A 27,672-nucleotide genomic window follows, 5' to 3' on the forward strand; every position below is an offset into this window, starting at 1 on the left:
AGTCACAATGTACAGTGCAATAATACACCTATGTTATAACGTGGTACACATTTTGTTTTAAATTCATTCTATATCCTATTTTGATTAATCTGATCTTTAATATTAGAGAGGTAAATAAAAAGTTATTTTCTACATTCACCTTCATAAGAACGGCTACTACCACGTTAACCAACACAAATTGTGCCGTCATTACGAATAGAACGAAGTATATTGGGGATATGATGCTGCTTCCACAACAATTGGTGACACACGCATCTGAACTATCGCATGTCTCACGAATTGTGTCCTAAAATTTTGTACAAAATATTGAATTTTAGTGTAAATATAGGTAATTTCTGCTAGAAAATATTAGTTTTTTACACTTAAGATGTTACGTTATTAAAAGCACTGCAAACACATATTCAAAACACATACACACACATATACATCATAAATACATTTTTTGTCGGAATTTGAATATAATATTCAAATCTTTTTTAGGTGTTGGGCTCCTAAACACCTTTATTAGGCACTTACATTGTAACACTCTGACAAAAACAGCATTCAGCAAAAAACAGCATTCTGTGCATGCATTTAACTAAGCTGTGTCTCAAAAACCAAAGTCCACAATTTTATTTCAAAAGCATTTTTTAAATTTTTACTTAAAATATTTTTAAACAAATTTTTTTTTTCAGTTTTTATTTCAAAACTGAAGTTTATTGCCACTTTAGGGCTTTTTTCGAAATATAACTCAAACTCATGCACAAGCGGGGACATATATATCGCTGGTTGCCGCCCTTACGTTATACAAAGGTCCTGAGAGAGGTCTTTTCATTACGTCCTTCAAATTATGGAATACAATTTGGAAAAACAAAAAATTAAATGAATATTTTTTTTTAGTGGAAATATTTTATTTAAAGAAATATTTCAATCTAAAAAAATATTTTAAGATTCAAAAACATGATTTATAAATTATCCAGTAACAAAAATTTAGTAAGCCTAAAAAGTTACTTCTAAATTTAAAAGAACACTTTTCTTCCATTGCTTTAAAAACTACTTAGCTATAATAAAGAAAAAATAGTTGATTTGTTTATTAAAAAAATATATTTTTGGCTCAAAATACCTTCATGATACCATTCCAATTATCACCCGTAGAAATACGAAACAAAGTCAACAAAGCAATTCCAAAGTTTGAGAACGAGGCGTGTCTACTTAAGCCATTACATGGGTGTAGTTCATCACAACCTTAAAAGAAATTTGTTTTTTTGGCTCATTAATATGTCAGTGTATCACAAGTTTTTAACATGAAAATGGTCAAAATACCCATAATGAATGAATGTATAATGTTGCACCAGTTTATTTATCCCTGTGTAGTAGGGTAGCGAAAGTTATTATAACACGGGTATATGTATGTTATAACACTAACAATGGTAGCAGCATTGACTGTCCAACCCATACCTACATACAAGAGGCAACACCCTAACCATTGTGTCATAATAATATGACACTTGACATTAAAAAACTTTAATCTTCAAAACAAAGAACTTACTCAACGTTCCAAAAAGCTCAACTCCCAAAGCAGCAAAGATAAAGAAGAGGAGCAGAAATAGAAGACCAAGATTTCCCACTTGCGGAAGAGCGTTAGCTACAGTTTCCAGCAGTGACCGGATCCCTTTTGACACTTTTAGTAATTTTAGAACTGCAAGAAAAAAAGAAAACATTATTTTTGGAGGAATTTATAAAAAGATGTTAGAAAAAGTAGTGTTATAACTTGACAGTAAGCATGAGGTGTATGAATACACCATGTGTGGCTTGTGCATAAGAAGTCACCCATGTTATAACTTGACGAAGACACCCATGTTATATCTCGACAGGGAGCATAATGACCTACCTCTAGCAATCCTTAACACCCTCATAACACGTATAATAGTTGGGTTGATGAGCAAACTACGATCCCCTGCGCTCATCAAAGCTTCCACAGCGATTCCAACCAATGATAAGATAACTATGATCATGTCAACTTGGTTCCATCTTAAAAATTTTAAAAAATAGTTTTTTGTTTTTCGATGCTGTGTCCTTGGGCAAGGTACTTAATTGCTCTAACCCATTTGTACCTACAGGTTGTCTAAATTGTCAGCCATACACTACAAAATTTAGTAATTCATACGCGGGCATGTCTGAAACAGAACACCCAGGTTATAGCTGGTGGCCCCTAGCTAAACAACAGTCAGTATAACACCGGTTTCCATACATTAAGATTTGAACCTGGTATCCTTTGGTTATACATCTTTCAATCTTAAATTACAGTTAAAACAACACAATCGTACTTATCTCTGAAGTATCTTCTCACACCAAGTGCTATCAGTTTTAAAATAGCTTCCAAAACAAACACAGCCGTAAAGAAATAGTTTGCAATTTTTAAAGCTTGGTCTAAAACCTGAAATTAAAAAAACAGTTTGATTTTAAATTCTTGTTTACCATTATTTTGGTTCATTATAAAACATGTGTCTGGTGTACAAAAAGACACCCATGTTATAACTTGACAGTGAGCATGAAGTGTATGAATAGACCATGTGTGTCTGGTGTTTTATAACCTGGCAGCGGACACGAGGTATAATTTATAGCCTACTATATACGATTAGAGGCATAGACACCCATGTTATAACTTGACAACGAGCATAGGGCGTATTAAACCCACCTTTGGTTGCTGATAATGTTCTGCTGCCATCGTAAATATATTGATCCCAATAACAATAGAAACTCCTATCTCAAAGTATTTATTCAAACAGAAGGCATGAAGTGCTCGTCTCGATCGGCCGTAATCTTCGTAGTATTTTGTGTTGGCTGGAAAAATTGTATTATATTTTTATACAAACAGAAGTAAAAAATTCTGATAAAATCTGAACATAAACGAACAAAATCCTACCTTGAAAACTGGGTGATCCACAAAAAAAAGTTGTAATCTTCCTCCAACAATTAGTACATCTTCCTCTTACTCCAGTGACGTGATTCTTTGCTTTTGAAAGAGTTTTTCTGCGGAATGTGAGATATTTGTCTCCTCTCTGGTTCCTCATAGACCTCTTGTAATCCAGTCTTTCTTGCTTTCTTTTTCGACGCTCCTGGAAGAAAAAAGATGATCTTTAAAAGTTTTTCATTTTTACCAGAAAACTACAGAAATATTCATTTTGTATAATTTTTGTTATTTTTTTTTTTTTTATTTAAACACACAAAAAACATCAAATTTTTCATTTATTTTTAAATTATATAACAAAATGACTAGTCCTTTATTATTACTGTTATTTTTGTCACTAAAACAAAATCCCTTTGTTAAGTCACTCTTCTCATTGTCACATCACACTCACTTCTCTCCTCTTCTGTTCCTCCAACTCATGCTCCTCCCGACACCTATGGAAGTTTTCCACTACAACCCCAACGAACATATTAAGCACGAAGAAGCCAACAATCAAAAGGAAAGAAACGAAATACAACAACATCCAGGGGTTGCTGTTACGAATTGGCTGTAAAAAGTTTCATATGATTAATAGGCTCATAAAAGTGAATTTTCATATGGTTTCCTTTCATATGAATAAGTTTTCATATGATTTTCTTTCATATGTATAGGTTTTTCCATGGTTTTCTTTATGTCTGATTTTTCACAATAATTGCTTGATGTGAATAAGTTTCTCTCATGAATAGAGTTTTCATATGAGAAATATTTTCACCAAAATTACATTTTCAATTTCGATTTTCAAAAGAAAAAATTTCATGGTTCTAAAAATACTTCCTGTGATTTAATATCATGAAACTCACGAAACTCACCTGTTGGTCAATACCAGTGGCATCTATCCCGTGATACATGATCTCAACCCACCCATCTTTTGATGATATCACAAATAATGACATCAACGCTTGACCAACATCATCAAAGTTATATCTGTGAAAAATGTATGCACCTCATGCTCACTGTCGAGTTATAACATGGGTGTCTTCTTATACACCAGACACACATGGTGTATTCATACACCTCATGCTCACTGTCGAATTATAACATGGGTGTCTTCTTATACACCAGACACACATGGTGTATTCATACACCTCATGCTCACTGTCAAAATATAACACACACATACATACCTTCTATTCACCCATTGATTATTTGGACTCAACAAACAGTCTGTCTTATTTGTTACGTTTCTTAAATCAGGTCCATCACAGTAATAGAACTTCCCTTTGAGAACCTTTAAATAATGAAATGTATCAGTTTTTACTTTTTATAGTTTCATTTTTACTCCTGTTTGGGTTCCTACAGCATGGCATCTTATGGGACCTGAGATTTAGGCCTGAGTTGGTCCATTACCCAAACACCCAAGGTGCTATAACCATTTTGGTGACCACTCAATTGTAGCAATGTTTATTGAGTGTCTTGTCTCAGGACACTAATAAGCTAAAACCTTGGCACTCACAACAAAAAACTAGCTTACCAAATTTATAACAGACAAAAACTTCATATGTAAATTGCCCCAATTACTTAGCAAGCTTATTAAAGTAAATAAATGGTAAATACCTGTACACCAAGTATGCCAAAGATAAGGAAAAATGCGCAGCAAATAAGAACAATGTTGCCAATTGGTTTAAGCGATGATATAAGAGTCTGCACAACAAGCTTTAACCCTGGTGCTCTGCTAATTACCCTGAAAACATGGCAACACTGGTAAATGGTGCAGTTTCAATTCTATTCTATGTGGGTGAGGTCCCACAATTTTCAACCATAAATGAAAAAAATCACTCCACAAAAGCACTGTTTGTTATAAATATGCAACACAGAAAAAAAAGCAGTTTAAAAAATTAAAGTATTGTTGTTATAGTCTAAATGGATGTTTTTTTGCAGGAAGTCGGGAAAAATGGTGGATAATCTTACCTTAAAGGCCTGAGAGCTCTCAAAAGACGGAAAACTCTTAAAATTCCAAGAAGTTTTGATCCAGAACTATACGTGAGGGTCATTATGACATCAATGAGTGAACTCGCGACAAGAAAGAAGTCAAGTACGTTCCAACCACTAAAATGGTATGTGTTAAAAATGTTGGTACTATAAACAATATATCAGTGGCTCATCTGGTATAAAAACGTATAGACTCTAAATGTTTCAATAAATTTTATGTTATTACAAGTCAAAGAAATGAACTGAATGTCAATTTAATTTTTCCCAAATTGTTCCACTGATATATTGTTTATACTATGCCTGGTAGCAAAAGTAACAGAATGTTGGTACTATATGTCTGATAAATGAACAACAGTGTGCATAGTGGGTACCTCATGCTCACTGTCAAGTTAATAAAATGCATTTGGAAGCTTTTTGGGGTTTATCAGTTGCAAGCATTTTAGGGTGGGGTAAAGTAAAAATTAAAGAAGCGAAAAATGGGTATAAACTGCATAAGAACAAACTTTACGTGTTCAAAACAATTTATATAGGAATAAAGGTAGAAAAAACAAAGTTATAATTTTAATAACGCAAGTTCCATCAAATCGGAGTGACATATGTGACACCAAAACAAAAGTTTACAAAAAATTTAATTATCTGCAAAAGCCACACAAACAGACTCACCTTTTTAAATAAGCTTTATGACCGATATAGAAGCCAGATGCAATCACCTTTAAAATTAATTCGAGAAGAAATACAAACGTAAATACGTTGTTAAACCCATCAATCACTTTACGTTCCTAAAAAAGGCATGAAAATTTTGTTATTTTTCTGGAATTCTGGAATCTTAAGTTCATGTTTTCAGTACAAGTTTTTAAATTATGGTAACCCTTATGGTAAAAAATTCAAATTTAAAAAAAAATATATGAATTTCAAAAAAAATTGGTAAAATTAAAAATTATTCTAGTTTCTGTTATGCAAAAACAGCCTAAAATTCAACAAAATGTATCTTAAATATTTACATGGTCTTCTTCTTTTAAAGAAGGTCTTTCCAGGGCAATTGTGATACAGTTGCCAAATATAAGTAACAGAATCATGTAATCAAATAGTTTGTGCTCTGTAATTTTTTGGACAGCTTTACGGAACCTGTAGAAAATATGGGTGGTAGTTATGTTATCATTCTGGATAAATGTGTTCATACACCTCATGTTCACTGTAAAGTTATAACATAGGTGTCGTCTTATACACTAGACACACATGGTGTATTCATACACCTCATGCTCACTGTAAAGTTATAACATAGGTGTCGTCTTATACACTAGACACACATGGTGTATTCATACACCTCATGCTCACTGTCAAGTTGAGACACGAATGTATTGGTTCACATACTGTACCAACATATTCATACACCCTATGCACACTGTCAAAACATGACCCAACCACAAACTCACTTAAGTTCAGGTGAAAACAAATATAGCGACCAGTCTTTCTTGCGTTGCACCCAGTCAGGTGATCTTCTTCTTATACTTGGACATTTGCATGAACGAATGCAATAACATCTGCTCTGTAGATTCAATTATTAATATTAATAAATAGGAACCTTTATTTTATTCCTGATTAGGACGTTAAGCCGTTAGTTAACCAAAATTTAATACAAGTATGAATATGCCTGGCAACAGTGAATGAATGGATGTAACTTTATCTTCACATAGCCTGTAACCGAAAGTCGTTATTACACAGGTTTTATACACCTTGTGCCAGTTTACAAGTTACCCAGTACGTTACTTTGTCTGTCATTATATATTACTTTTATTTGTTTTACTGCAAATCATCTTTATGAATAATTTGATGTGATGATTTTAGGTGGTTTTAAAGGGTTGATTAGTTGAATGAATGTAACTTATTTATCCTCTCGGGGCAGGCAACAGTCGTTATATACGAGAGTTCTATTTCATACACCTTGTGGTCATAGTACATATAAATATATACAAACACATATACCCTCTTACTTTGTTTGAAGATGCCGAGTTCGAGTCTGTTTCCTTTAATTGCATGTCTGCCTTGCTATTGCTGTGTGTGTCTTGTTCAATGTTGATATTATTATTGTTGTTGTTGTTGTTGTTAATAGGCGAATATGTTGATTCTATTTCAGATGAATCTTGGCTTTCTGTAAAAATGGGATTTTATTTTAATTTTTTTTGATTTTTTTGTAGAATAGACTGGGATCAATAAGCCTACATCCCAGTTCTCAGGTGTGCCTCTATTCTATTCTATTCTGTATGGGTGAGGTCTGTGAGGACCTGGGATTTAGGCCAGACTTGGCCTATTACCCCAACACCCTTGTACGTCCAGAAGTGACGTGCTCTGATAGTGAAGTTCTTGTTATCATGTTCCGACTCCAGTGTTCCGATCAAGTCCCGTTTTTTGTCCCGATTCTTGACTCGTATATATAGGACTCCATCTGCAGACTATTTCTGCGAACTCGTTCTCCGTTCCGACCAAGTCCCGTTTTTTGTCCCGATTCTTGACCCGTAGGACTCCATCTGCGGACTATTTCTGCGAACTCGTTCTCCGATCCGACCAAGTTCCGTTTTTTGTCCCGATTCTTGACCCGTATATATAGGACTCCATCTGCGGACTATTTCTGCGAACTCGTTCTCACACGATTCGCGAACATCATTCGAGAACCACACTCGTACTCACAACGTCACAACCGGACGCATTTCCACAGAAGGTTTATCCTCGTCTGGGCAGCGAGTCACCACATATATGCAACTTTGTGGGTAATTGTTTGTTTTTTCCTGTGTATGACTGTAATTTGGACAACCCATAAGTGACCGCTGGGTTGGAGCAATGTCCGTTAAGTGTCTTGCCCAAGGACACATACGCCGATCAGCGTTAGTACCGCCGTCGAGCATCGAACCGGGGCCCTTCGGTTCTCGATGCAGACGCCTAAACCACTGAGCCACGACGCCGGACTACAGGTGTGCCTCACTGAAGACCTCACCCTCATAGAATGAACATACATACATACCAGTTATAACATTTGGAGTTTTGATTTCAATTTCTTGTTCTGGTTCATTTTCAAAGCTTGCATTGCTATACATGTCGTCTTCTATTTCATTGTCTGTAAATAAAGCATGGATGAAAACTGAATAGAAACTTGGAGATGAAAAACTGGGTGAAAAATACAAACTCGACAGTGAGCATGAGGTGTATGAATACACCATGTGTGCCTGGTGTATAAGAAGACACCCATGGTATAATGGATACACCATGCGTGTCTGTTATATAAGAAGACACTCGTATTACAACCGAACAGCATGAATACATCATGTGTACAACTCAACAGCGAGCATGAGGTGTACAACTCGACGGCGAGCATGAGGTGTACAACTCGACGGCGAGCATGAGGTGTACAACTCGACGGCGAGCATGAGGTACCTTGATCTTCTTCTTCTGAGCAGACAAGAGATTGTCGGTCTAGGGGAAGTCCCTTGAATCGCCTCAGCCGCCACGAACCAGTTCTCGAAATAGGGGAACCCCCAGCAAACTTAATGACGCTGCTCACACTTAGGCAAGACTGAGAAAAAGTATTTATTTTAATTTTCCTTTAGTTTAAAAGGACAATAAATTGCTCAAACTTAGTGAAACAATATGGGTTTTCTATATTGTTATCCATACATTAAAAAAATCCACCAAAAAACGACTACCCACAAAGTTACATAAGTAGTCTGGACAGTTGTATGAAATAGACACCTTTTACCGACTGTCGTTGCTGCCACGTAAAAATAAATAAGTTGCATTTATTCAAATACCTCAGTACTTGACTTTCTTGAAAGCAAAGAATGTTTTTTGTTTAGTTGTCCGCTGTGCCCTTCGCTTTCTGTTGAGCTACCCGATTTGAGCGTCTGATTTTCGACAGTTTTTTCCATAAATGATTTTTCAATTTCGTGTCTTTGTATTGGTGAATGCAGTGTGGGCGTGTGTAGGGGCGTGGCAGCTGTTCTGGTTATAACTGGAAGTAACCGGTTTTCACCAGTTGTTTCAGAAAATGAAGAGTTGGCTGATAGAATATCATCTGTGGGATTTAAGGGTTAAACTCTAATTATACACATGCTTATGATTAAATAAAAATATATGACTTTAACATATATGTATGCTTACTGTCGAGTTATAGCATGGGTGTCTTTTTATACACCAGACAAAACCCCATATCATAACATTGTTTTTTTTTAACAAAAAGGTTTCTAATCTATTGTCATAACTTATCTACATACAAAACAATTTCAATCAACTAACATACCCAAAAAAGCAAGTGTGACCTAACCACCTAAAATCCTAGACCAAGAGTCATTACCATTATACATATTGACGAAACGGCCCAAAAGCTTTTAAGAAAAGGGAAAGGCCTTTATGGTGTCTTTTTAATTTGAATTTTTAATGTGATTGTGGTTTCTGTGGTCTAGAAATTGGGATTTAGGCACGTTTCAATAAGTGAAGTGACCGGAACATGAGGGGAGGTGTCAGAAGATTCAGGACTTGCACATTTGATGACTGAAATGAAATAACATTACCCCCCCAGAGGATTTACACAGAAGGTTGAGTTGGTACACGAACCAACATCTTAAAGCCAAAGTCTTATCTTGGATTTATATTTTCACTTTACAAATTTTTTTTTCAAACAAATTTTTTAAAAGTGTTTCCTTCTTACCTTTTGATGATGTGATTTTGATCCTTGGGTTCCTGGATCTTGTAAGGAGCTCCACTTCTTCATCATCATCACTGGAAGAGCTTGTGTCCTCCAGAAGATTGTCTCCACCATCCTGAAAGAAATGATTATCTCTTTAAAAAACTAAAAAGTAGAAATTTTTAAAAAGATTTTTTTTTATGTTACTTCAAAATCATTCTTTTGTACCTTCTGTGCAATGTCAAACTTAAATATTTGGCAATGATTTCCAAAAGACATTAATAAATTATGGATAACATTTTTAATTGTATTTTAGTTTGAGGCAATACCAATATGGTAATAGGTTACTAAATATATACTGTTGTAAAATACTCAAGTTTAGTGTAAGTTTAGTGCCATTATATATAATAAGTTTAGTGTCATTGTATATAGATGAATGGATGAATGATGTGATTTTACAATGTTCTACTAGTGATACAACAAAGACCTCTATGTTATGACTATGGGACAAACTATTAAACCATGCTAAATTTTGAAAATCTAAAAACAGGACTTTGCTACACACATGCGGAGCTGTTTTCTTTTTTTCTTTGATTTTAGGACTCATAGATTTGCCAGCTATAGGCCCAGTGATGCCCAGCGCCTTTGCGACCCTCTTGGTGTAGTTTTCAGCCAGAATCGCTGGTTCTTCTGCGTCAGAATCTTCTTCATCTTGAGACGTCTGATTTTCTGCCTCAGTAGAGTAGCACTAACAACAACGCATGCAATGGTAACAGTGCTGCCGGATTTTATGGCCACAGGATGAAACTACTACATTTTTGGGGTGATTTTTAAACTGGAAGCACTTGAAACAATGACAACAGTGCTGCCCGTTTTTTTCTGGTTCTAATTGCAGTCAACAATTAAGAAAATAAATTTTGTTTTAACTGGAAGCACTGTAACAATGATAGTGCTGCAAGTTTTTTTTGATTTATTTACTAGTTATTATTTATGTTTTTGTTTTTGGAAGCACTGACAATAATATGTAATTACACCAACATAAAACACCATATACTATTGGGGAATTTTTAAAATTGGTTTAAATGACTATTAATGAAATATCAAAACATCAAAACACATAAATTTATGGATTACAGAAAAAGATTGGGATTTTTTAATTTTTCAAATATAATAAACTGTTATACATGCCGCAAAATTATGAGACACTGAATACATAAACTGCCTACAAATACCAGTTAAACACATCAACATACCTCTGCCTGGAAACCTTCAACCAGAATTGCAACAAGTAAACTGAACAGTACATAGTTTCCGATGGTCATCAAAGTTACGAAGTATATAGCTGCAAAAGGCGATGTGGCAGCCATCCCGTTGTATAATACAATGTTCCAGTCTTCTTGGGTTAAAATCTGGAAAAAGGGTAATTTAAATAAACATATGGAGTGTATTATGTGTTTTCTTGGACACACATGGTGTATTTATACACCTAATGCTCACTGTCAAGTTATAATATGGGTATCTTTTTACACCTAAAACACAGGATGTATTCATACACCTCATGTCCCCTGTTGAATTAATTTTTTGGGCCTTTTCTTATACACCAAATACATGCATAGTATTTTTATACACATCATGTCCACAGTAGAGTTATAACTATCTATACACCAAAGACAACAATACACACCTGAAACACAGTAACAAAAGCCCACAATAAAGAATCAAAGTTTTTCCGATCACATTCAGTTCTTCCATGCTGGTTAACCCAACAAAAATCGCATCCAAATAAATGCATGCCAAGAATACTGGAATAGAAATAAAGTTAAAATAAGACATGAAGATATATTCTATTTTAAGTAGGTGTGGTCTCACATCGTGACACGCCACAGGTTTGATTTAAACCAGGATTGGCCTATTATCCCAACATCCAAAGTGCTACCACATGAACCCACCATTATTAAAAATTACAAAAAAGGAAACATTTAATTAAAAATAAAACAATATCAAACTGTAAACATTTGAATAAAAATAGAAAATACCTGAAAATAAATATAAATAAAGTAAGTAGCATCATAAAAGTCGCCACGTTGTCCATAGTTTTCATTAGCACCACTAACTGGCGCTGGAGAGCTGGCATAAACCGAACAAGTTTAAGAACGCGAAGTAATCGAAATGTTCGTAACACAGATAAACCACCTCCACTGTTTTGTGTGCCTGCTGCTATTTCCCAAACACTGTAAATAAGTCCATTAAAAATTGTTCACCAAAATTTTTATAAAGTATTTCTATTTTATATTTTAAAAAACTAACATTACCTCATAATGAAAGTTAGTGCGTCAAAAAAAAAACGTCAAAAAAAGGATTTGTTTAGTGTTTTTTTATATATAAATATTTTCCACTGTAAACCAAAGGTGCTACAACCCATGAGTGACCACCGGGGTAACACATAAAAGTGTCTTGACCTTAAGGACAAAAATTTGTCCACGGTATCCCCAGAATAATTTGCATTGCCCATAAATTGCTTAGATGAAACACTATATTTAGCATTTTTCAAGTTATTTTTTAGTTTTTTTTTTCAAAACCTTACCTTATTATGACAATAAGTGCGTCGAAAACATTGTAGAGATTCTTAATATAACCAGCAAAACCATATGCCACGATTTTGGACAACATTTCCAGGGCAAATAAAGTGGTAAATACAACATTGCTAATTTCCAATACCTCAGTTAACCCTGTGGGCTGGAAAAGTAGAAGAAGTTTGTTTAATTTTGTGTGAATAATTAAATCTAAATTATCAGCCATACATTAAAAAACATAAAAAAATAATAAAAACTCATGACCAAAAAAGTTACAAAGCGGTAACTTGTAAGCAGGCACAAGGTGTATAAAACAGATCATTTTATAATAATAACAACTTTTCCTGCACCAGTATGCAAGTTGAAATAAATTTCATTAATTCAATTCAAATTTAAATTTATTCCCAATACAAGTTACCTGATTATGATGTTCAATGCCCATACTTAGTGTATTGATTAATATTGCCACCATAATGCCCCTGTTGAAGTAGTTGCTATCCACAACCACTTTTGTTTGTGTTTGGAACTTTGAAACGATAGACTCGCTATTTTCCTTATCCTCCTAAAGGGTTCAAAAAATGTATTTTTACAGAAAGTAATGTGTTAACTAAAAATAGTTTATTTTTTTTCTAAATATTTAACTAAAAACACATTTATTTTTATTTTCCTCCCGAATGGTTATGAGAATAAAAACTAAAACGTCAACATCTTTTTTTGCACAAAGTAATGTGTTAACTAAAATAATATATATAAAAAAAGCAGTTTTCCGATATGTGATTAAACTAAATTATATCGTCAAGAAATTATAATTTTGTTATCATAAAATATGAAACTTTTTGTACAAAACTTTTATTGAAACTTTTTTCGCAGGCGTTACCTCATTTTGGGAACTACCACAACAACATAGACATCTTCTAAAATGTGATGTATTTTCGACTTCTACTTCCGCTGTTGGCTCAAATATACAAGGGTTGACTTCATACTCAGCACATGAACAATTCAACTCAGATGTTACAAAACTTTGGGGGCAGGGACTGGTTTTACTAAGGACCTCAACTGGGTTGGCAACTGGTAAGAAAATTGAAAATGGCAGTTATTAGTCTGTGTTGGGGTAATGTTGGGAGTATGATATAGGTGGTAATTTTATTTGTTTGTTTATAAGTTGCTGTTTATTTGGCTGATTCAGTGGCAGAGTGGTTAGTACATCTGCCTCTTGTTAAAAGTGTATGGATTTGTGGCTTAATGCTGCTACTATTGTAGGGTTCAAGTCCTTGTGCAAGACGCCTAATGGCAATTCCTCCAACCCAGAGGTCACTTATGGGTTTCCTAAATTGTCAGCCACATTACCAATAAAAAGGCCAGAGGTATTGGAACAGAACACTCGTGTGACAATGACTGTTATTGCCCGGTCAAACTAGAATAAATAAGTGCCATTCATTCGTCCATAACTGGACAATGTTTTCTAAAAATACGCTAATAGTGTTAAACACATTTTATTTACCACAATCTTACCTATTATATCATCATGTATTCTGACTCCTGTGCAAAACCTTTCTGTTGGAAATCCGCAATCAAGCGTACTCCTTTTAAAATACACTGAACCAGGATTTACATTTATTTCTGCAGATGGTCTGCGATCTGAACATAAGCTGGGACTTCTTTGTCCAACACCAGACCCAGATACCGAGTGTAGGGAGGTAGAAAGACCAGGCGTGGGAATGGGAACTGTCAGTCTGGATAATAAAGGTAATAATGTGATCCAAAGTTAAAATTTTCACAAAATGTTGGTTCGTTTTCTTTTAAATTGTGAGCTTTAACAATTTTGGTAGTTCATTTTGTTGTTGAGCAAAAAATTAAAGAAAAACACTTTTCAAGAAAAAAATTTGGGGTAAAGTTAGATTGCAAATAAATTAGGCATAAAAACATGAAAAACATAGGAATATCTCTTTTGGTTTTAATTGGTTAGCAATAAATTAGACATAACTACTTACTTGTAGCCAGTTTTAATGGGGTCACCAATCTCACTTGTACCATCAGTGACCATCAATCTTTGGGGTAAAATAGATGGGTAATTTTGTGGGGTGCGAGCACGGGGTTCTGACACAGTGTCTACTGTATTGTCCTGCTTTTCTAATGTTCTTATGATGCCTTCTGTCGACATGGAAATAATGTTGTTTTTTGTGTAGTGGGCATGGGTGTAGTAAAGTAAGGAATGAATATTAAATCTGGTCAGCCATTTTAAAGGTTAGGTTAGCTTTAGAGGTGCATTTTAAAAACAGCTAAAACGTTTTTGCTACATAGCTGACATAATGAAAATAAAACAATACCATTTTCTGTAGCTAGTGCAGCTTTATCAGAGTGTTAATGAAGTACCAGGATCAAAAATCTAACAGTATTCGGAGCAAAAAGCGTTAACTTCTTTCCAAAGCAAGCGTTGCCATAAACCTATGGGATATATAACGTACCAGTTCTATCCAGTGTTTCTGATATATGGTAATGATGATGATGGTGATGATGGTGGTGATGTAAGTGGATTGATTTCTTCTTCTTCTTTGATTGACAGGTGGAGGACTCGCGTTTGATGTCGACTGATTCATTCATCTTTTTTTTCAACTTCCATTTGTTCCATCGTCTGTGGAATGTATACACCTCATGCTCACTGCCGAGTTATAACATGGGTGTCTTCTTATACACCGGACAAATATCTATGGTGTATTTATACACACTTGAGCTCACTGTGAATTTATAACAAAGATGTCTTCTTATACACCATGTGTGCTCATTGAATGGGATAGTCTAGAACCAAAACCGCAAATAAAAAAAAATCTCAAAAACCAAACACACCACACAGAGGACTTACTTTCTTATCTTTCTTTTGTTCCTTCTGTACAAATGTGAGATATACTTCAGCATCTCTTCATAGCAATTTCCTGGTGGTGAATAACTTGCAAGGGTGCTATCATTAGACTTAAATCTTAGTCTTTGTTCTTCCATTAGTCTTTGCTCTCTTTGCTTTGTTTCTGAAAACTGAGTTGCTATGACTACGAGGCAGAGGTTGATCATGAAGAAGGATCCAATCTGGGAAAAAATTGCGTGAATGTAACTTGTTTATTTTTGTGCGGTGGGTAAAACAGTAGTTATAACCTGGGTATTGATTAAGCATCCAAAGAGACACAATGGTATTGAGCCTTGAAACCATTAACACATGTTTAAATGTATATACATCTAACAGCAGGGTAAAGTATATACATCTAATGTATATACATCTAACAGCGGGGTAAAGGATACGTAATGCTTGAAAATGAGGATTTGAAAACATATAATGTCACCCCTGTTTTAAAAGCTGGAGTGGACATCACTCCAGACACAACAGTGTTACACCTAGGACTACAGTTACAGGGATATACTTATATTTATATATATATGTTTAAGTTAAATAAGTGACTTACCACAATAAGTAGAATGAAATATATAAAGCTATAGAATGAATATCCGTCCATGAGGTAATACATAATGTCAACCCAACCTTCTAAACTAATAACCTGTAAACAAAACAACAGGAATATATATAAAGCCCAATGCATTAAGTTTTTAACTTGTACCAAAACATATAGTAGGGTGGGGGAAGATGGGACACCTTTTTATTCCATTTTCTTGTCACTTATGGTAGTAAATGAAAACAAATCAAAGAATTATGAAACCGTATCTTCACGACTCCCATAGACCGTTGTTATTTGTTTAAAACACAATCAGAATATTTAAATATTATGTACTATATGTGTCCCACCTTCCCCCACCCTAATATATGTAAAAAACTGGTGGATAATATTTGGGGTACACAAACTTTCCTGAAATCCAAACATCTTTATTAGAAAACAAAAGGTTTGGTGTAGTTTTATACATATTGTCAAATATGGTGTCTTGAATGAATGATAAATGAAATTTATTTCGTCTCTTCGGTCACGATAATGAAGGACAGAAGAGTTTGGAAAAGCGTGAAGATGGTAGTAACGATAAAACAACAGTTGTTAAAACACACTTATTGATAAAAAAAAGAAATATTGTTTTGGATAAAAGGCGTGACCGTTACACCCTAATGCATGAAATGCATGAACAAAATGTTAAATACAAAAAAGTGTAATAAAACTTCCGTTTATTATTTTTAAAAAACAAAAAGGTGTAATAAAACTGTCGCTGCCCGGCCACGCAAGCTGGGATGAGTTACATTCATTATGCACAGTACATGCTAATTGACACCATTTGCTTTAATGGGATTTAGGGGCTCACCTGAAATATGGCCACCCATGCGTACATGATGTTGTCAAAGTTAATCGAACCCAGATAAGGGTTTTGGTCGCCTGCTTTACATGTGTTGAAATATTGATTCCAATCTATGCAGTTTGTTGCACCTGTAATATATAGTGTTAGGGTAAGTAGCCTATAATAAACAACTTCGCCCGGCGCCGTGGCGTAGTGGTTAGCGCGCCTGCCTGTAACCATTAGGTAACGGGTTCAAGGCTCGTCGCTGCTACCATTGTGGGCGTATGTGTCCTCAGGCAAGACACTTAACGACAATTGCTCTAACCCAGTGGTCACTAATGGGTTGTCCAAATTATCAGCCATACATAAAAAAATCCAAAAAAAATAATCACCCACAAAGTAACATACATGGTAACTCGTAAGCTGGCACGAGTTGTTAAACCCGTATGATAACGACTGTCGTTTTCCGTCCATGCGAGGATAAAGTAAGTTACATTCATTCAACTCAGAACTAGATATATTGGATTCTGAATTGGGTCACAAATTTTAAAGATAAATTTTTTGCCCAAAGTCAGTTTTAGAAAAACAACATGTTTAAGCATAAAGCAAAATAAATGGTTCAATACTTTTTGATATATGAACGCAAATTTGTAAAAAAAATATAAAAAAATAAAAAGTTTAAAAATAACGTACCAGTTAAATCTGTGTATATATGATCCATAGCTTGTCCTGGGATAAAACTTGATATATTTAATGAACAAGTAACATTGTTGACTTTATTGGGAGTTATAATATTACGGTCCATGCATTTGAAGTCTCCGTTGTCAATCGGCAGCGAACATATTGCGACTTCATCATCAGAATCATCAAGAGTAAAGTAAGGGGGTAAGTTGATGCTGTGGGGAGTATTGGTTAAACGGGTGAACATGGGGTAAATATAGGTATTGTTTTATCAAATCAGAGGTTATAGTAATCATAGGTCAATTTGTCAGCGTGTCTGCTTTTAACCCTCAGTTTACGAAATCAATGATGATTCCATTATGGGCATATGTGTCCTTGGACGATTGCCTCAACCTAGTGGTACCTTATTTATGGGGTGTCTAAACTGTCAAACAAAATAGCTTGAAATGTAGTAACAAATTGAAATTAAGTAAAAATAATGAAAAGGTACAAGTAGTGCTAGTGATAAATTAAAGATCATGTTGTATGCGCAAACACCCAATGCCCGCTGTCAGGTCGTTAATTAATGGGTGTAGTGTTGAAAGTGACTATACGTATACACTCTTTGAAATGCTTTAGAACGAACCACTTAAGTGTACTTGACGCACCACCCACCGTGTACACAGTTCACGCCACAGTGCATTTACTCCAAAATAAATCGTATTTGGAGAAATTGTAAGTGAAAACAACATTCATTCTGAGCCACGTTTTGCAGTAAAATAAAAACTCGAATCCCTAATTGCAAATTTGGCGCAGCTGGGTAAAGGTTTATTGTTTTCCTGTAACCACGAGTGCGTTCTTAAGCATGCACTTTAAAGGGTGGGCGTTTCAGGATCTATTTTGAATTAAAAATTCTGTTTCTGGTTTCAGAACAAAGTAGGTAAATGTTATTTTTAAGACAAAACTATATATTATGCATAAGTGGAGAAAATTTTATATAAATACATTTTATGGACAAATGTTATCGAATTTTGATATAAAATAAACAATAATTTTTATACAGTAGCGAAGATCAGGTTAATTAAAACAAAAGGAAAAGGAAATTTGCAACAAAATAGCAGTCGTTATACACACATAGATAGTAAAAATGCTCAAATAAAAGCGTCGGATAAAATCACGGCTGCTAAACCCATATTTTGACATTATGCACATGGTACTTGCAAGTAGATAGAGATTTGCTGCAGACAGATGCGATAAGGTAATTGTAAGTCTGTGACTCATACCAAAAAGAACCGGTTTTAGCCGGAACATACGGGATTTTAACACGAGTTTCGTGTGTACTGTAAATAAACAAGGTTTAATTAGACTAGTAATCCAATTTCAATAACCAGTGATATATACCTGTGAGCATAACATTATTATATTCTATATCACTGTGTCTTTGGTATTTAGATTTAACCTTTTTATCAAATGTCTCTTTATACGCAAGTGCTGTTGTATTATAACATTTAGATGTGAAAACTCAATTTACAATATTTTAAATGCTAAATTTTGTTTGCTCTCTTTGGGAATATGGATTTTAAATTGATTTAAAATTTGAACAAGATGAACTAGTTACAATTTAAACTTTGGGAAACTCAAAGGCAAATATTACAGTCAGTCTGTTACTACCTAAAAAGGACTAATCCTAGATTTAAAACATGTTTTTATCTAAAAGGGGATTAGTGTAAAATTATTTTTTTATTATGGTTGCTATAAAATGTTAAGATGTAATAGGATGTATAAATTGTAGTAATTTTGTTCATAAAAAAACTGAGTGTTATGACGTCATAACATACATTATCACATCATGTATAATAATAGCATCATATATCATAATGACGTCATAACATACATTATGACATAACATACATTATGACATCATATATTATTGCTAAACTAAATTTTCAACATGAAATCCTCATGAGATGAAATCATGACACATTAATCACGGGATATCGACTCATTTTGTTTAAAATCAGTAAAATTTTAATCAAATCCCAGAGCAGGTCATACAATATGTCAAAATATTCAGATTTTGTGGTGATATCATTATGTATGTCATGTCTGGTAGAGTTAGTATGGGATGTTATGACAGGGTTGCAGACAGGTGTGGCAAAACTGTCTGATTGGATGATTGTATTTTATTCATCATAACATGATGGGGCAATGATAGTTGTTAAAACATAAGTGTTCTGTTTAATACACCTCGTACCCGCTTACGAGTCGCCGTATATGTGACTTTGTAGGTGATTATTTTGGGGGATTTTTTTTTACTGTATGGCTATTTTATTTTAGTGTATGGCTGATAATCAATAAGTACTGGGTTAGGTTAGAGCAGTGGTTCCCAACTCGTTTTTAAGGCGACCCATTTTAAAAATAAATTCAGTTCGGTAAAATCTTGCGACCCAAGCATATTGTCGTAAAATTTTAAAAGCCATACAAGATTGCATTGGTTAGAGCATCTTGCCCAAAGACATGCATACACAATGGTAGCAACATCAAGCCTTGAACCTGTAAACTCTTGTCCAAGAGCAGGCTAACCATTTTGTCACAGCGCTAGATAGTTTAAGAAATATAAGACTTAAAACAAACTGGGAATAACAAGGTTTAAGAGTGTTGTGTTGAAAAAATAATATTTTATTGACTTTTTGGCTTACATTATTCAAAGATTTGATTGACGTTTAGTAAAAAATTATCTCTAAGTGTTAACTGTTATATGACCGAATTTTGTTACATCTATGGGATTATTTTGGGCAATGACGTCAAATAGAGACTGTATTAAAAAAATTAAACGTAAATTGGTCAATAAAAATTTAACAGTCTTGCGAATTGATCAAAACAAGAATTTAAACGAAGTAAAATATAGGTGTCATCATACACTGGAGAAAACTAAGAGATTTTTATATATCACATTAAACTTTGGGTAAAATAATAATAATATTTGTCGTTTCGATTACGGTAGCGAAGATTTAGAAATATTTTAAGCGAAAAGACAGGATATGGCGACAAAACAACAGTTGTTAAAACACGCTTACAGTTAAAAACATATTTACATTTAGGAAGAAAATAAGAGCGTCGCTACACCTATAAGTTTCGACTTACCTGATGTTACTATGTTTGAGTGTCACCATATCCCCGGTAATATTAAACACATGAGGGTCAAGAAAGCAGCGCTGTCTTAAAGTCCCTTCCCATAGTTGTACAGCTACCACCCCGAATATAAAGAACACAAATGAACACAGCATAAGAACGTTTCCTAGCATAGGTAGTGTATCAAGTAGTAACATCACCAAAATTCTCATGTCTGGAAAATATAAAATGGCTTTCAATAAGGTGTCTTGTTTTTGCGTGTTTACCAAAATCTGGGATGACATTGTTAGCATAAACATAGGTAACTAAATTGATTAGTGTGGCGAATAGTGTAAAATTTGGCTCTGCTTGCTTGTATAGACAAAAATCTGCACTGAGGTGTCAAACAAACGCACATATGTTATTCTAGTTTTAAAAATTTGTATGATACAACTCCAGACACTCCTATAGTGATGCCTATTCTAGCTGTCACTGACTGCAATAGATATACAAATCAATACAATATTTATTAACTCATTAAAATAAATTACAAGTTTTTAAAGTTTTTTGATCAGTCAGAATAATAATCAATACTATATACAATTTTACTCCCAAAAAAGAATTTCTATCATTTTTGACCCAGTTTAAATTTCGGGGAAAAATTTCTTACATCAAATCTAGTATGTGTTTATTCTTGCATACATTATTCAAACTTACTTGGCACCCTATTTATTGCACGAAGAGGCCGTAACACGCGCACTGTGCGCACTGATGTGAAATTCATGGTGTCTTCCATTTGAAGGGTGTACTCCAGCATTCTAACAATAGAAAAATATAAGGTTAAAAACTATTTGGGATGTGGGGGAAGATGGGACAGCTTTAGCACATGAAAAATGACTTTTGGGGTATGGGAAAAGCTAGACACCCGAGTCGAAATGAATAAATATGTCTGACCTAGATTTGGTGTATAAGTTTAAATAGGGAAAGAAACTAGGTCATTCTGTTCAGAATTGTTTCACTTGTGTTTCCCAATATTGCAATGAGACGGCTTGGGCAAACATGTTAATTTAGCTGTTTTTGTAACTTGAAACACTTGACAAAATACCCGTAGGTGTACCACTGATCCACTAACTAAATATAACTAGTATTGGGTTTCAAAACCACACACTCAGTACTTATAATTGATCTGTAAAGACCCAACACAGTTTAAAAACAATTTGAACTATAAAAAGTAGTTAGGATTTTCTCCTTTTTGGTATACAAGTCCCAGATGTATCATGTTGTGTATTATTTTGGTATGCCACTTTATTCTCAAAAACTTTTGGTTCTTGAGGTTTTTGTGGCAGCATAGAACAGCTTGTTATGCACAGAGCGTATCAAAAACATCAGCCAAGTTCAGGGCTACTGGTCTTGCTATGCAGAGGTATTTCAAATCGAGCATGAAGTATTGAGTGACTTAAGCAGTAGCATAATGTGCATGAGGTATTCACATGACGTATTACACGAAATTTGATGCAAACATTGCTGCAAACTGGGCATTGCGTTATTTTAAACTAGACTTCACAAAAATTTTTTTTTTGTTTACATGATTTTTTTCGATAATGCTATATTCACATGGCGTATTACAAGAAATTCGATGCAAAAATTGCTGCAAATGGGTCACTGCGTTACTTTTAACCAGATTTCACAAAGGGTTAATACTTTTTTTCTTGACGTTCTAATATGAAATTGATTTTTGATGAAAACTGACATCAGTCTATTTATTTAAATAGAACAAAATGTAGTGTCTTATAATTTTAAATGACATAATACGTATATTATGGTGGGGTAATGGGCCAGTCCTGGCCTAAATTGGAGGACCTATGTCATGCCACACTGTGGGACCTAAGCCACTTACAATAGACAAATAATTTTAAATCCCAATATATTTTAACTTACCCACAAAGGACAATAAAGAAATCCAATCTGTTCCATGCTTCCCCTAGATAACCAAGCTTTCCCCACACTCCCATTGCCAGCATCTTAATCAGCATTTCCAGTGCGAAAAATGCAAACACAAAGTGGTCAAACATCTGAAAAAGATTTTAACTGGAAACTTTTATACAAAGACACATACAGACATCATTCATCCGTTTTTAAACTCCCAATAATTTAGTAGTATGGGGAAAGATAGGACACCTTTTCACTCTATTTTTTCATCTGTGATAGTAAACAAAGAACATTCAAAGAATTATAAAACCGTATCCTCACGACTCCCATAGACGATTAATAATTGTTTAAAACACGATCAGGATATTTGGATATTATGTGCACATACCTCTAAAACCATGCATCTCTCCGACTCGCAGTGAAGTCCTGTTCTATGCTGGCATGGCTGGTATAATCCAAGCGTAACACAGTTGATAAGTATAACCAGCATACTCACTCTTTCAAACCATGTGAATATGGGAATAGTGTGTTAAGGGAATAAAAATCACGGTAAATGTTGTGTGTATGGCCAGTATGGGTATAAAAATATGTGTAAGTTAGGGGCATTAAAATTGGGTGTGAATACTATATACTACTGTGGGGTAAGACGGGACAACTGGGTGTAAATATTGTGTTAAAAGGTGTAAAAGTCTCTATGTAGTGTGGGGACATTAAAATTGGATGTAAATCCTGTGTATATGGGTGTGAAAGTAGATTATATAGTATTTGTTGTTTTGATATAAATTCATGCTGTATCATAATTGTGTGTTTTAAAATTACAACCAGGTTCAAGCAAGGGCTTTTTTTATTACATGTTGCCTATACGTCGTTTAATTTCGACACGGGAGTAAAATATCCCGAAACACACCACTTCAAACGACAGGTCCTGCCTCAGAATTCCGACGTTAATGCCTAGCTTGCATTTCGTTACATAATTTATGTTGCTACGTGTGCGTTTGGTTGTCGAATTCCGTGCTATTTATTTCCCCTTGGGCCTAATTCAGCGTGTATTTCAATGTTGGTTCTATTACCTGTCGCTCGAAATTAGTACCGGGGTATCGGGTCTGCGCGTTGTTGCGATCTCCGATATACTGTATTTAAAGAGTCCTTAGGGACTCCACGTTCTATATCGGGAAAAACAAGGCAGGCACAGATGTCTTTACAATGTTACAATATAATCAAAATCGAATTGCAATTTATTTACTAGATTATGTAAACGGCAATGCCCCGTTAAAGCATACACTAAGCCGCGGCCTACTAGACGTATCTCTAGTAGGCCGTGAGAAAGCTAATGTGGGGTTCACTAGACTAAAATAAAAAGTGACGCTAACTATTTCTAACAAAACGTATTTCACAAAATCACAATCTTATTCGTATTTAACTTTTACAGGTCGCGCAACGAGCCAAAAGCCACTGGAAAAGCTTCCAGCTGAATCGAAAAGTTGATTGATTACACCACAACACCCACTATAACATGGTACGGTTAGTGATCCATAAAACGTAACGTTTTTTTTTTTTGTAAATTTCAGCTTACAAGTGATTCATAGCAGACATTTAGGTTTAATTTAGACAGCATTCAAAAACAATGGAAAATTTCCCGCTTAAAAATGTATTGTTCTTAATTAGGGGAGTGAACATGTTTGTTTTACAATCGAATTTGTGTTAAAAGCGGTAGAAAGTCAATTTAAAGTCGCACGATTTAAATACGGGAACTTTTTTAACTGAAGCGGATTGTAGAGGCCAAAATAACAACGCACCAAAATAACAATACGCACGACCCATTTGGTAGTAAACACTACGAGAAAATAAAAAGAAAAGGTGACCCATCTCCCCCTAGCCTACCATACATATACACCTTATCCTATTATCGGGAATCAAAGCGACAAATCAACTTGATCGGTTTTGACAGTCGTGACTGATCGGAACAAATTAATCTTCCTGTCACGGCGCGGTAAACTGATGTTAACGCTTTTTGCTCCGAATACTGTCAGATTTTTGGTCTTGGTGTTTCAATTAACACTTTGATAAAGCCGCACCGGCCACGGAAAATGGCGTTCTTCGATTTTTTCATTACGTCATCAGTTTGACGTAATACCGATACAAATATAACGGTAATTAATTTGTATGCGATCTGTTTTGGGGTGATTTATGTAAAATGCGCACAACGTAGCGAGTTTTTGCGAAAGCATAATGTATAAACATGGTTATGGTTTAGGAGTCTTGAAATGATAGCGATATTTTGTTTTGTTGTAGCTTACTTGAATCCTACTATATATATAGTAGGGTGGAGGAAGATGGGACACCTTTGTATTCTATTTTCTCGTCCCATATGACAGTAACCGAAGAACAGTCAAAGAATTATAAAAAACGTATCCTCACGACTCCCATAGACCGTTGTTGGTTGTTTAAAACAAGATCAGGATATTTAGATATTACGCGATAAAGGTGTCCCTTCTTCCCCCACCCTACTATATTTTAGAATGTTGTAACCCACTAAAATCCACAAAGTAATTAATTTAAATAGTTGAATTGTAAAAGTAATAAATAAATAATATTGTATAGTACGAAAGATGGGACAGCAATGAAAACTCTAAGAATTATAAAACCGTATCTTCACGACTCCAAAATGTCGTTACTAATTGTTTAAAACACGATCAGGATATTTGGGTATTATGTGCTAAAGGTGTCCCGTCTTCCCCCACCCTACCCTACTATGTTTAAACAATTTGTTTTGACCATAATGTATACATGACATATGGGAGTTTAAAATTCGACCAGTTTGGCAGCTATGTCAGTTACTCTGGTTTGTTTTATTCATAAGCCCAGTCATTATGGCGAATTTTGCTCTGACGTTTCAACCCGCCTACTCGTTTGCCGCAGTAACGAAGCATGAGTGACCGTGTTCAACGAAATTCGGGTTTATTATTGTTATATGAGTTCATTCTCTTGTTCTCTTGTATCGTTCGTTTTAGTAGAAAACAAAAAAAAACGTTTACAGAAAAAAAACATTCCCACGACTAAAAATGAGCGTTGTTAATTTTCAAAATACGTTTAGGAATATTAGATTTAGGCGCTATCGGTATATCTATTTTACCCCACAGTACTATACTACAGTCAACGTTGTTTAAACACAGTGCGGTTTATAAACCCATAAAGCTATTCAAGCGTGAAGCCGGAATTGTGCAAAACGCGCCAATTTCAGTAATTTAATAAACCGACGAAAGATCTGTATCAAACACAACGTTTACGTGATTTGTGAAGGCAGACCAACGTGCCGCCGGCTAAGTTTGTATTGAAGTTTCCAGTTACTTCGGGGCTTCATAATATTCGGGACTATTTAATTTAAATGTAAACTTTGTATAAGGCAGTTATACTTAAGAATCGGTGTGTTTGATTTAGCAGCTATATTTGATTTAAATGAAAGGATGAATAGATTTAACTTCGCGTAGCGGGGCAATGACGGTTGTAATAACACGGGTATTCTGTTTCATACACCTTGTGCCCGCTTACAAGTTACGACGCATATAACTTTGCTTTGTAACTTAGATATATAGCAGGGCGGGAGAAGACGGGACACCTTTAGCACAAAATATCCTGATCGTGTTTTAAACAATTAACAACCGTCTATGGGAGTCGTGACGATACGGTTTTATAATTCTTTAGATGTTCTTTGTACTAAAGAAGCTGAGAAAACAGAATAAAAAGGTATTCCGTCTTACCCCGACCATATATGTAATACAAAATGCGATGGTTAAGCACGTTGCTTTTTAAGAACGATTGAATGCAACTTCTTTTTCCTCGCTTGGCCGTGCAACGAAAGTCATTATAAAATGCGATCGTTAAACCAGTTGTTTTTTTAGGGTTTTTGACATGTGCGTATTACTCTGCATGTTAATGGCGTACTTTCGGGTAATAATCGTTTCTTGCCACAAGTGACAAGGGGACAAAGGCATTTGATTAATGAAACGCCCCACCGATGATGTAAATTACAGCGAAATTGGTGTGTCTGTTAGCCCTATGCTTACACAGAGTTCATTAATAATTTAAATCTAAAAGCTACACAGACGTGAAAAGGATATGGGTTCGCCACCATCCGTAAGCACCAGATCCTCGGGACGCTCGTCTGTTTCAGCGATAATAGGACCACAGGGTAAAGAGCAGGGAAGAGAGGCTCCTCATAGCTTCTCCCCGAGTCCTCGTCCTCGGATCCGTCCTTTTTCGTGTCCTCCGGACTGTCGTCTTCTGATCTGCTTTGGAAAGCAACCGTTTTTCCGCTTTCCATTTTCGAAGACAAGGTTTGAGAAATATTTATTCCGTCAGCTTCGTTGGTGTTCCCAACCCGAGATCGTTTTCGTCTTCTTTCAGCATTCCTTACTGCCCTAAACCTGCGAGCAATGCCGGTAAAATTTATAACGTTCCAATACTCTAAAAGAAAATGTCGCCAGTTACAAAAAAGTCTGTATTTTTATAACATTTTTAGTGAACTTTTTATTAAGTTTTATTAAGTTCTGCGTCAACACAACTTTCAATGCAAGATTAAATGCTGGCGATGGTGTTTTATTGCCTTCCGTGTGGACCTTGTATAAAAATGTTATAAAAACAATACCGAGTTACAATAACAGCATTTCCTAACACTGCATTTTAATGAAATACATCTGTGTTTGTTCAATCTTGTGATAAACCACTGTATACTGAAAGGCCAACGGGATTTGAAATCAACTAAGTCTATTACACTGAACTTTTCGTATTTGCCCAATTTGTTTTGGTAAACGCATGATTAATTCGGTAAAGTAGGGAGGGGGAGGGCACCTTTAGCACATAATATCAAAATATCCTGCGGTCGTGTTTGAGGAACGCGGTTTTATAATTCTTTGAATTTCCTTTGTTTGCTACGAAATCAGACGAGAAAATAAAAGGTAAAGGTGTCCTATCTTCTCCCAGCATACATTCAAAAATTATAGAACCAGTGTAGTATATACTAACTAAGTTCGTTATATATTGACATATAGTAGGGTTGGAGAAGATGGGACATCTTTTCATTCTTTTTTCTCGTCCTATTTGGCAGTAAACAATGATAATTAAAAAAATAAAAAAATGTATCCTCACGATTCCCATAGACCGTTGTTAATTGTTTAAAACACGATCAGGATGTTTAGATATTATGTGCTAAAGGTGTCCCATCTTTCCCCACCCTACTATATATGTTTATTTGACCTCTCGCTGCAAACTGCGTTGCATAAGATGCTGCGTATATATACTAAAGTGTAGACTACGCTTCGCTTTAATAAAAGTTTTTTTTATTTCGTGATAATCAGACTGATAAGTCTAAAGACTTCTTGCTGTGCATTCGGTATACTGACGTACATGTATATACTGCTGTGATACGTATATTTAAACAGTACACTATACATAGCTTGTGAACAAAATTCTGTATATAACCTGATCTATCATATGTATATATATAGTAAAACTCGAGGTTTTCTTTTGCGCAAAATAGCTGACAGTGCTGC

The 27,672-nt window shown here is 34.9% G+C and overlaps 1 protein-coding gene across 9 annotated transcripts in view; it reads right to left on the reverse strand.

Moving 5' to 3' along the window:
- The window catches only part of LOC149734961 (voltage-dependent T-type calcium channel subunit alpha-1G-like), a 39,187-nt gene that overhangs the window by 2,909 nt on the left and 8,606 nt on the right, over positions 1-27,672 (reverse strand). For 6 of the 9 annotated variants that reach the window (XM_089880221.1, XM_089880222.1, XM_089880218.1 and 3 more), the window contains 40 exons: positions 26,240-26,547; positions 22,512-22,630; positions 22,133-22,266; positions 20,912-21,012; positions 20,228-20,429; positions 17,117-17,319; positions 16,451-16,572; positions 15,613-15,705; positions 15,024-15,241; positions 14,629-14,795; positions 14,155-14,314; positions 13,676-13,896; positions 13,041-13,231; positions 12,582-12,725; positions 12,175-12,326; positions 11,627-11,821; positions 11,275-11,392; positions 10,844-10,999; positions 10,156-10,338; positions 9,615-9,726; positions 8,719-8,981; positions 8,345-8,483; positions 7,935-8,027; positions 6,910-7,067; positions 6,352-6,464; positions 5,920-6,043; positions 5,582-5,697; positions 4,898-5,035; positions 4,544-4,670; positions 4,114-4,217; positions 3,799-3,913; positions 3,342-3,497; positions 2,906-3,098; positions 2,678-2,823; positions 2,307-2,416; positions 1,871-2,010; positions 1,529-1,678; positions 1,103-1,224; positions 782-820; positions 140-286 (listed from right to left, as the gene is read on the reverse strand). In XM_089880221.1, coding sequence (XP_089736347.1) covers positions 140-286; positions 782-820; positions 1,103-1,224; positions 1,529-1,678; positions 1,871-2,010; positions 2,307-2,416; positions 2,678-2,823; positions 2,906-3,098; positions 3,342-3,497; positions 3,799-3,913; positions 4,114-4,217; positions 4,544-4,670; positions 4,898-5,035; positions 5,582-5,697; positions 5,920-6,043; positions 6,352-6,464; positions 6,910-7,067; positions 7,935-8,027; positions 8,345-8,483; positions 8,719-8,981; positions 9,615-9,726; positions 10,156-10,338; positions 10,844-10,999; positions 11,275-11,392; positions 11,627-11,821; positions 12,175-12,326; positions 12,582-12,725; positions 13,041-13,231; positions 13,676-13,896; positions 14,155-14,314; positions 14,629-14,795; positions 15,024-15,241; positions 15,613-15,705; positions 16,451-16,572; positions 17,117-17,319; positions 20,228-20,429; positions 20,912-21,012; positions 22,133-22,266; positions 22,512-22,630; positions 26,240-26,444 — 5,889 coding nt within the window. In that variant the 5' untranslated portion in view covers positions 26,445-26,547. The remainder of the gene's footprint in view (positions 1-139; positions 287-781; positions 821-1,102; positions 1,225-1,528; positions 1,679-1,870; positions 2,011-2,306; positions 2,417-2,677; positions 2,824-2,905; positions 3,099-3,341; positions 3,498-3,798; positions 3,914-4,113; positions 4,218-4,543; positions 4,671-4,897; positions 5,036-5,581; positions 5,698-5,919; positions 6,044-6,351; positions 6,465-6,909; positions 7,068-7,934; positions 8,028-8,344; positions 8,484-8,718; positions 8,982-9,614; positions 9,727-10,155; positions 10,339-10,843; positions 11,000-11,274; positions 11,393-11,626; positions 11,822-12,174; positions 12,327-12,581; positions 12,726-13,040; positions 13,232-13,675; positions 13,897-14,154; positions 14,315-14,628; positions 14,796-15,023; positions 15,242-15,612; positions 15,706-16,450; positions 16,573-17,116; positions 17,320-20,227; positions 20,430-20,911; positions 21,013-22,132; positions 22,267-22,511; positions 22,631-26,239; positions 26,548-27,672) is intronic. The other 3 variants (XM_089880217.1, XM_089880225.1, XM_089880219.1) reach the window with 3 other exon arrangements.

This window comes from Ciona robusta, chromosome 6 (assembly GCF_009617815.1).
Source record: "Ciona robusta chromosome 6, ASM961781v2".
Classification (NCBI taxonomy): domain Eukaryota; kingdom Metazoa; phylum Chordata; class Ascidiacea; order Phlebobranchia; family Cionidae; genus Ciona; species Ciona robusta.